Source organism: Tenrec ecaudatus, chromosome 10, assembly GCF_050624435.1.
Source record: "Tenrec ecaudatus isolate mTenEca1 chromosome 10, mTenEca1.hap1, whole genome shotgun sequence".
NCBI lineage: Eukaryota > Metazoa > Chordata > Mammalia > Afrosoricida > Tenrecidae > Tenrec > Tenrec ecaudatus.
In genome coordinates, this window is record NC_134539.1 from 119,610,306 (window position 1) to 119,620,325 (window position 10,020).

General features: G+C 48.1%; 1 protein-coding gene across 11 annotated transcripts in view; it reads left to right on the top strand.

Annotated features, from left to right (window-relative positions):
* Window positions 1-9,054, top strand: part of SYNRG (synergin gamma) — a 75,938-nt gene extending 66,884 nt beyond the window's left edge. For 3 of the 11 annotated variants that reach the window (XM_075561427.1, XM_075561428.1, XM_075561430.1), the window contains 3 exons: window positions 4,771-4,881; window positions 5,208-5,243; window positions 6,260-9,053. In XM_075561427.1, coding sequence (XP_075417542.1) covers window positions 4,771-4,881; window positions 5,208-5,243; window positions 6,260-6,391 — 279 coding nt within the window. In that variant the 3' untranslated portion in view covers window positions 6,392-9,053. Of the gene's footprint in view, window positions 1-4,770; window positions 4,882-5,207; window positions 5,244-6,259 lie in introns of all 11 variants that reach the window. The other 8 variants (XM_075561426.1, XM_075561435.1, XM_075561432.1 and 5 more) reach the window with 7 other exon arrangements.
* The last annotated feature ends 966 nt before the right edge of the window (window positions 9,055-10,020 follow it).

Genomic DNA, 10,020 nt, shown 5'->3' on the forward strand with positions numbered 1-10,020 from the left:
AGGAGTTTGGCAGTGTGCTACTGCTTCACTGTGAACTCCCAGGGGAGGGACCAAGACCACACTTCGTTCATCTTTTGGCTCTTTGTCTGAACATAGTGCTGGCCACTGCATAAACACCCAATAAAAATTAAGTGCATTAACGGGATTCCGACTTTTCAAAGTTCAGAATAGTTGACTCAGGAATTCTACCTCTGGGAACACTTCTTCCTAAAGCAACAAGTGTATATACCATCTCACCTAAAGGAGTGAGGTAGATGCACAGATGGGTGAGTTGAGTGGGTTTATCCACACCTCTGGCAAGATACAGAGTATTTTCTTTATTCTAGAAAGTTCCCGCGTGTTCCTTCTTAGTCATCACGCGACACAGAGGCAGCCCCTGTACAATTATTTTTTTTCCTACCAAGGATTACTTTTGCCAAGGCCTTTTTAAAGAAGCCATGGAGTTTGGTTTTGTTAATTTTCAAGAGAGCTGTTTGGGTTTGGTAGCCCATCCGATGTGTAAGTGTTGTTCTATGCAGGGGTGAGCTCTGAAGCGGGTTCGGTTCCAGACCACCGCCACATACAACCAACATCTGTGTTTCAATTCAACTGTAGCTCAGTCAACAGACTCCAGGGACTCCGTGGTATAGAGGCCCCCAACATGGACACTGTAACCCGAGGGGTGTGATTACAGTTGTGCACGAAGCTGTCAGCCCTTCACACCATCGATGAGTTTTTGAATACCGAAATGCCACTGTCAGGCTTCTTGATTCTGATAATGCTGATAGCAATAATTATTTTTTATTTTGCACCTGGGACCTACTGGGCGTTGTGCCTATATGATTTCCATTCATTCTTATTCAATCTTGGTTACAATCCTTTGAGGTCAGGAGTACATTCTCCCTCTTTGTAGTTGAAGAAATTAGGCTCAAGGAAGATAACCCTGCCTGAACCTGACAAATTGTGAGACTGGAGTGTCCAAGCCAGAGTTTCAAAAGCCATTCTCCTGCCTACAGGGTCATTCCCAGCTTCCAAAGGGCAGAAAGAGCCTCACTTCTTCCCGTGACAGCCCCATGAAGCGAATCACATCGAAAGGCATTTGCCTTTCCTTTTCCAGGGCAAAGTCCCAGACTGGAGTGCTGCCTCAAAGCCATGGTGCTAAGGCCAGAAATTCTGTTCTAGCACATGTGGGGTCGCCAGGTGTCGGAGCTGACTCCCTGACAACTCACTTTAAGTAGCTATTTAAGCTGGAAGTTCCACTGGCAAAGCTTCACAACAGGCTTTGCCATCCACAGTCCCTTTATCCGTGGCAGTGGTTCTCAGCCTTCCTCATGCCCGACCCTTTCAGACAGTTCCTCATGTGTGGTGACCCCCACCATAACATTATTTTCATTGCTACTTCATCACTGTAATTTTGCTGCTGTTATGAATCGGGCGACCCCTTGTGAAAGGGTTGTTGGACACGCGCGCGTGCACACAAACACACACACACAGGGGTCATGACCCACAGGTTGAGAACCACTGATCCATGGACTCAGACTCCCTCTTGTGGTAGAAGAAAATGTCTCTTCTGGGTTCTGATGGAGGAATAGTCTCTCAAGAAGAAAGAATCATCTATTTTTGTAGGACATCTTGTGCCCTGTATGTCAGCTCCTAAGTTAATTATTATCTAAGATTTTATTTTGTGAATGTAAATTAAAGTGCAGAAGGCTTGGAACAAAGAAAAGGTCAATCCTGAAAATCAAATCGAATCCATTTTGCCATATAAGATCTGAGAACAGAGGAGTCTTAACACTAGTGATTTTTCCAAAATTCACCAAACTCACTGCCATCAAGTCAATTCTGACCCTAAGCGGCCCTGTAGGACGAAGTAGAACTGCCCCTGTGGGTTTTCCGAGACTACAACTCTTTATGGGAGTAGACCGCCTCATCTTTCTCTTTCGGAGCAGCTGGTGGTTTTGAACTGCTGACCTTTCAGCCAGCAGTCCAGTGCGTACCCACCTTACTACCAGATCTCTAGTATACTGAAAATCACACAAGCTCTTTGATTCCAGCATTATCCTCAGTCCAGTATAAATGCTTCGTTCCACCTTCCAACTTGAAATCAGTGCATTTCGGGACACTTCCAGTTTCTGTGGAATACTGGCAGAGCAGGTTATTTTTCAATAAGGTTGCCAATTTTTGTCATTTTTGCTAATTCTCACCAGGTTTTAGAGACAAAATATTCACCAGGGTTCTACACGGCTACCCTGAGCTGAGAAAGGAGAAATGTTGTAGGTAGAACAATGATACTTCAAAGATGGCTACACTGTCGTCCCTGAAACCTGTGGCTGTTAGCTTCCACAGTAAAAGGGGACTTTGCCGGTGTGCGTACGCTAAGGATCTTGAAATGGAGTGTCTGAGTGGGCCCAGGTAGTCCGTCACAGGCATCCTTATCAAAGGGGGGAGGCAGGAGACAAAGGCTGAGGAAGCAGATTGATTATAAAATGCTTCTGGCTTTGAAGATGGAAGACGTGGTCTCTAGGTGTTGGCAAAAGCAGGAACACAGATCCTCCCTTAGAGCCTTCAGGAGGCAAGGTGACCAACTGCCCAGTTTGCTAGAGACTGAAGGATGTCCCTGGACATGAGGCTCACAGTGCTGAGACCACGACTGGCCTGGGCAAACTGGGCCCATTGGTCTCCTTGGAGTAGAAATGGTCTGTAATGGTGCCACTGCCCTTTCTTCCCAAGTGATGTCACACTAGTGACGCGATGGAGGTCCACAAGTGCCACCGATCTGGCCTTGAGTATTGCTGTATTGTTATCTAGGCTTGAGAAAGTGGTGGAGAACGTGGTAGGAGCAGAGAGTGACCTAAAGGTATGCTGTGTGTGGAGCCATCCCATTCCTCATTACAGGAGGAGATGCTGCATTCTTCAGGGTTTGCGTTTGAGCACTAGTCCCTGATTCAGCCAAGGAGCACTCATTGTCGCTGGCAGAAAAGGGAAGTTTTGAAATCATCTGTACTGCCGACTCACTGTTAGCCCCATGGTGATGTGGGATATTTTTATCCCCTCAAAAGTTCCTTGTGGTGCAGGGTAAGTATTGGACTGCTGACTGCTCCATAGGTTCAAACCCGCCAGCTGCCCCACCTCTTTAGGAAGTCTCTGTGCAACAGAGCGAGACTGTCCTCCCAATTGTTATGCAGTCGGATTTCCTCAGTGTTGTCGATGTGCCTTTTCTTGTTGAGGGATGTGCCCGTGTGTGGCTATACCAGTGTTTGTGTGTCTCCTTTTTCTGTTGATGGACAACTGTTCTGTTGCCAATGTGAGCGAATGGGAGTCAAGCTGCTATGGACGTTTTTGGTACAAGATTTTTTTGTGGGCATATTGTTGATTGTTCTTCAATAAATCCAGGTGTGGAGTTGCCGGCTCACAGAGTAGCCATGTATTTAACTTGTAAGTACCATAACTGAGCTTCCCGACAATGGTACCTGCCCACTGAATCACGATGCTGCACTCGCCAGATTTCAGATTGATTGTAAGAAAGAGGTTAAATAATCCACATACAGTACTTCGCATAGAACTTAGCACAAGCAAGGGCTGGACTTACTAGCTGTTATTATTTACTATCTATAGTTAACGACTTCCAAATCTCTCCTCCTGAGCACCAGGCCTGTAGATCCAACTGCCCCCTTAACCCTAAAAACTAAACTCGCTGTCCTGCTTGTAGCAAGGTGAACTCCTCTCCCCAGGCTCACTCCATTCCCAAACCTGGCCCGCCTCTCACATCCCACCCACAGGAATTCTCTCAGTTGCCCTAGCCTGTTCGCCCCACGCACATGGGACAGGTTATTCAGTCCTTTGGTGCTACTGTCTCAATGCCTCTTCTCTTACATGTGTTCATTTATCTGCATTCACCATGGCTGCCGCCTTAGTTCTGGTCCTCAGTATCCCTCACCTGCACTGCTGCACGTGCTTTCTAACAGAGTCCGTGCCTTTGGCTTATGCCACAACCAGAGGCATCCACCCTTTCTACAAGCCTAACCCTGTCCAACTCCAGTCAGAACCCCCCAGGGTAAAGTCTCAATCTCTGCAAGTCCTCTTAAAGCCTCGTTGTCTACTTCTTCTAGAGCAGCAGGTCTCAACCTGTGGATCTCGTCGACCCCTTTGGGGGCTGAAGGACCCTTTCACAGGGGTTGCCCGATTCATAACAGTAGCAAAATGAGAGTGATGAAGCTGTAACGACAATAATTTGATGGTTGGGGGTCACCACCACATGAGGAACAGTATTGCAGGGTCGCAGCGTGAGGAAGGCGGAGAACCGCTGCTCTAGTGTAAGCGTCCCTCTCATCCTCTAGCTTGCTGCCACCCCTGGTCTTCTGTTTAGAAGTCCCAGTCTATGTTGCTTGTTCTCCCTCCCCATCTCAGCCTACTCCACCTCTTCTCCTAGCTTACTTCAGAATTCAACCAATATACTCATCAATTCTAGGAAGTCTCTCAAACTGTAAGCTCCTTGCTCCCTGTCTGGGCCCTGGCCACCCTGTCTGAAGCCCCAAGATTGGATGGCTCCAGTGGCCCCGTGTTGAATCACCTGACAGCCACGCAGCTCCCCCTCTAGACTGAGCTCTCTGAAGACAGGGGCCCTTTCTTGATCAAGCCTGCATCCCTAGCACCCAGAGCGTAAGTGGATGAGAAGCTGAGGGGTAGTACTGGCGATGCAGCTGGACCCTCGGGGGATGAGTGGCTCACAGGTGAAGCCACCAGCATTTGGAATCACTGAATTCTTCCCCATTCGTCTTGTCATCCTCACAGCCAGATGAAAATTCGCTGGATTTTTCCTCTTGTATGTTGCGTCCTGGAATCAAAAACGCTCAGGAGCTGGCCTGTGGGGTGTGCCTGCTGAACGTGGACTCCAGGAGCCGGGTAAGTGGCACACACGCCTCTTGCCAGTGGCAGGGCAATTCTCGAACAGTCTCTAGAAGGCAGCCTCAGCTCGCCCACGCCACTGCCGGGTCTGGGACCAGAGGTGGAATTGTGTGAGGCCCCAGCAGCCAGTTCTCTCCTCCGGCCAGTAGGGAAGGGCCGTGGTCCTGTTTCTAACAAGCATTGTTGGCATTGGGCCTGCAGCCCTCGCCCTGGTGGGGGTGAGAGAAAGAGAAAAAGCTCAACCGAGAAGGATTCATTTGGAGGCGAGAGGCAGGTCCTGTGCTGGGAATTGTGTTGACCTTATGGTTTCAACGTTATTTCAGAAAGAAGAGAAGCCTGCAGAGGAACATCCTAAAAAAGTATGAACCAGTTACACATCACCTTAGCATCTCCTTCTTAATTTTGATTGTGAAAGGCAAGTCGGATGATTCCGCTGCCGTTTCTGAACTATTCCAATCATGAATCTTTTGCGGAGTCATTTCTGTTCGCATAACATTTGATTTGACGGACTAACATGTCTTTGTGGATCACTCCTGTCTTGTGTGCATGCCTGTATTCACATCCTGGGCTTCTGGCCGTGCACTTCTGTGAAGAACAGGGCAACAGAGCAAGCAACTTCTGGAAGTTGTAGGTGGGCCCAGAAGGATCAGAGCTAGACAGCTTCAGGGTGTGGATTCTCCAACACACAGAACCCAGTTCTTTCTGCTTCCGTTTTGCTTTATGTATTTGTAGTGCGCAAGTGGCTGAGGTCTGAACCACTGGTCCCTGGCTCACTCTTATCGACCCTTAAGCATTCCTCCCTGGGAGCTAATTCGTAGGTGCTGGCTGTTCCTTCCTTTTGGGTAAACCCCACACCTGTGTGAGCTTCATGCTTGTGCAGTATTCGTTATCAGCTCCCTCTGGCATTAGGCCCTCATGAGCTTGTATTGTTGCTCCCTACTCCTCTCACAACTTTCCTTTGATCAGAGGATGGTCATTGGCCACAGAAATTTGAATAAATGCAGACATTTAAGGGATTACATGTTCTAATCCTTTGGTGGAAAGAAGCTTTCTCCGAAGTGAGGGAGAAATTCACCGATAGCCCATGGCAGTTTTAGTCCCTTTGTCATGAACTGCCCCACCCACCATAGCCTCGGTCTACCTTTTCTAAGAACAGTTTTACTTCTGCTGAAGCTGGAGTTAATGGTAAAGGTTTCTGTGTCTTTAATTCAGCAGCAAAGACGTTTCCCCTTGGGTACCTGTAGCCACTTGCCTAGCTTTTGTGTGCGCGTCACATTGGCCTGCGACGCTGCAGAGAGCAGACTCCATATTGGTCGCTGGTGAGCACTTTGGTGCATAAGTCTGACTGTCCCTCCTCTCTGTTTATGTCTGGCAGGCATTCAACTCAGAAACAGACAGTTTCAAGCTGGCATATGGAGGGCACCAATATCATGCCAGCTGTGCCAACTTCTGGATCAACTGCGTTGAACCCAAACCTCCTGGTCTTATCCTTCCTGATTTGCTCTGAAAAGCTCCCCTCCGAAGCACCAACCAGCTTTTGTTTTGTTTTGTTTTTCCATCGGACCCCAGGGCATGACAAGGACCAAATTAACAGAATGCAAGTATTGATTCCGAAGCCCATTTCTAGGAAGAATCCCCCAAAGGCAGGGCGGTGGGGGAATCTGGCGTGATTTGTGTCAATCCTGCAGCAAACTTGGCCCCTCCTTTCCACTGCCAGCCTTTGGGCTTTGAGGGAGATAAGAGCACCCTGCCCAAGATGCATGTGGCAGCAGAAGCCTGCTGGCTGTCATTTAGTAGTTCTCACAGGGCATTTTAGAACAGGGGCCACTGTGTCTTTTATCTAAGGAACAATTGCTGCTGCAGTATTGAAACTGTGAAGAATTGACGTTTGAAGAAAACTAAATTATTGTCTAAATGGAACTGGCAAAACTGCTTCAAAGCCAGTGCTTATTTATAGCTAGGACACTTCCTCTCCTGTGAAGTAGGGTGCATTCCTCTGCACTTGGTTTGTTACCGTATGAAATGAATAAACAGGGGAAATGTGATGAAACATGGATCCTATCTTTTTGTAGGAAACGTCTACTTCTCGCCATTGGACCGTGGCTGGTGGGTGTAGGCAGATTTCTCAACTCCACTGTCTCAGCTGAACCAGTTACATCTTTCCCCCTCACTTCTAAAGCTATCAAGGCTCAAGAAACATTTTCCCTAGACATCCACAGTAGCTTTGCAGAAGAAAGTTCCTTTTACAGAGCACCCCAGCCCTGGTGTCTCGGGATGCAGGCCTTTTCTGTTAGGTGCCCCGACTCAAAGCCAGCCGCCTGCTTGACCTCCCACAAACCACAGACAGGGAACAGGGAGGGCTTTCAGATAAGGTGTGGAAAGGCAACAGGCTGAAATACCTTTTCAGGGGTTTCTCTCCAAATCTCCACAGAGAACTGTAGAAAGACCAACACTGCCTGTCTGTGCAGTCTCTCTCTGAGAGAAGAGCTGTTAATCCATTCAGGGTTAGAAGATGGAGTTCCCGGCCCTGTGAGGAGAATGGTAAGATGTCCGTTGATCATAGAGGTGTGTGATTTAGAAACAGCGGGAGGGAATTCTCAGAAATGGCCCGACTTTCAGGTGAGGTGTAGGGAAGGGTCTTGCCATTAGAATTGAATGCCTAACATCAGTGGACACAGTGGGATGGAATGGTCCCAGAGTTGATAGTGGCGATGGGTGCACAACCCTCCTTGATATGGCTGAACTATTATATGATGTGTTAATTCTAGATTAATCATTTTTGTAATTGATTTAAGCTGAATGCATAAAATCAGGAGAGGGGGTCAGAATGTCAGCAGACTGCGGACAGAGTTGGAAGGACATTCCATTGTTAGAAAACTGTGTCTCCAAATGTCAAGAATGTGCTCTATGAAGAGATCCTGAGTGGTACGTATTTGCTTGGGTGACTTTGGGCTGTCTGCCCTAGACGTGGTTTCAGTTGTGAGCCAGACAGGATGGTTCTGCCCACATACCTGTCGCTTGAACATCATTAGTTTCCCGTCTCAGGACCGGACTTGAGGGACTACCACCTTGGCCCCTCTTAAACTTCTTGCCTCCCTCTTCTCCAGGAAAGGTGCGAATAGTTCATTAAGCCATTCTTAATGAGGCTCCTCCTTTACCTGTCAGGTGCCAAGATGCACCGGGAAGTGCTGATGGCAGAAATGTTTTCTTTCATACTCGCTCTTAAATCACTAAGACAGCTGTCTCTGAATGGCCACTGTGCAGGCTCGGCCCTCCCCTCCACAGGCAGCGTGGGGTGTGGACAGTCCAGGAGGCTGGTTTCCAGCAGGCTCGTGCCGGCACCTCGGAGCTCCGCTCCATGCCTAGCAGCCCCAGGGTTTCTCACAGCACCAGACAGACTCTGAGCAGGTTTCTAATCGGCTTCACCTCCCACAATGGAGTCATGATAACATGATCTGCCCCTGCCCCGTCTTCCTGACATGTTGAGCGGGGTTTGTTTTGTTTTGCAAATGCTTTATGAACTGTTCTTCAGTGGCAGTGGCCTGGATCAATGACATTTTAAACTATGTGCTCACCTGTTAACCATGTTGGTTCGCATTCCTGCGTCAATTCCAGAATGCCTCAAATAAAATGTCTGCTGACCTGTGTGATAGGCTTAGTCCTTCCGCAAAAGGTGCGAGAAGAATGAACATTCGGCAGACCCCAACAAAAAGCCTTTGCGAAGAAGACTGTTTACTCCTTTGTATATCTGTGTAATGAGAGGGAATGTGCCCCGACGTCCGACCAGTGAGGATTCGGAGAGCATGGGATATCAGTGTGCTAGTTTTCTTTGTACATGTTCATTCAAATGACTCGGTATTACGTTCAGCTTCACCCTCTCTCCTGTTAGCCGAGCCCAGTGTCCTTGGAAACAGTAACCAAGGTTACTTATTCCCATACCTCGTATTGTGTTAGGCAGCTTCCCCCCATGGCTTGAGTATTGCGATTAAGGAACACTTTTCCTTCTCTTTGATATTGTATTTTGCCTTTTCAAATGTTAGAACTTGGTGTGCAGGTTTTGTCTGGACGTGCTTTAGAAGAGGCATATTAGGATATGATCACCTGGCTCGGGGTTTTTCCCCGTGACGACTAGTTTAGCCTTCCATAAAGGTTGCATCTTTGAGATCGTTTTGTGTAGGAGTTCTCTGTTTTGTTTAGAGATGTCATTACAGAAAAGTTGGGGCACCTGCTGTGCATTAGGGCCCACAACAAACCCTCCCAACGCCTTCTGTCATAGCCGCCCTTGTGACCACTCATGGAGGCCCTGCCACTTTGAAAGGCGCCTGCTGTTCCGAAGGCTGGCACCGGTATTGTCTGTCACTTCAGCAAATGTTGCTCTCATTGTGTAGCAGTGTGGTGAGGCTTCTTCTCACGAGGCCAAGTCCAGCTTCCTGGTGAAGATGTCACTTCATCAATACTTTTCTTACAAAAACGTCACTAGAACACAAGTGTTCCTTGATCCCATTATTTGTTTTCTGATGTGATCATCATGTGACTTCGAAAAAGTATTCATGGACAGGGAAGCCTCATTACTTTGTAGCTGTTGCTGTATTCACCTATGGGGGCTGTGGAAGTGGGCTGGGTACCTTTTGTGTTGAGTGAAAGTTAACATGTGTATTTTAAGGTTTTACTTATTTCATAAACAGTGGCCCTCTGTGGCATGTTCAGACATGCTAAAGGTTAGCCTATAAAATATTTCCAATGTTTAGCTTGTTCTAAACAAAACTCCACTGAGAGTGAGACAGAGAGACGAGCGCTTCGGCTTCTGGGCTTTCACTCGGGCCGTTCCTGGCTGGACTGCAGATGCGCATCCCATGAGCAGGGGCCAAAGCCCTCAAGGCTCCCCAAGTGCTCACAACACTCCGTCACAGCCAAGTATGTGTACCAGGACTGCTCCAGGGAACTCCCGCTACCAAGCCCGCCCGTCGCTGGCTGGGTTCAAGGGGCCAGCGCTGGGGTGAGGAGCCGATCCCAAACCACTCATGCCACCTGACTTAGAGGCGGTTTCCGCGCCGGTTTTGATCATGTTGATGCAGCATTTGAGTTCTCGATTTCCCATAAAAACTATTCATAACTTTATTCTAATTTCCCTATTTA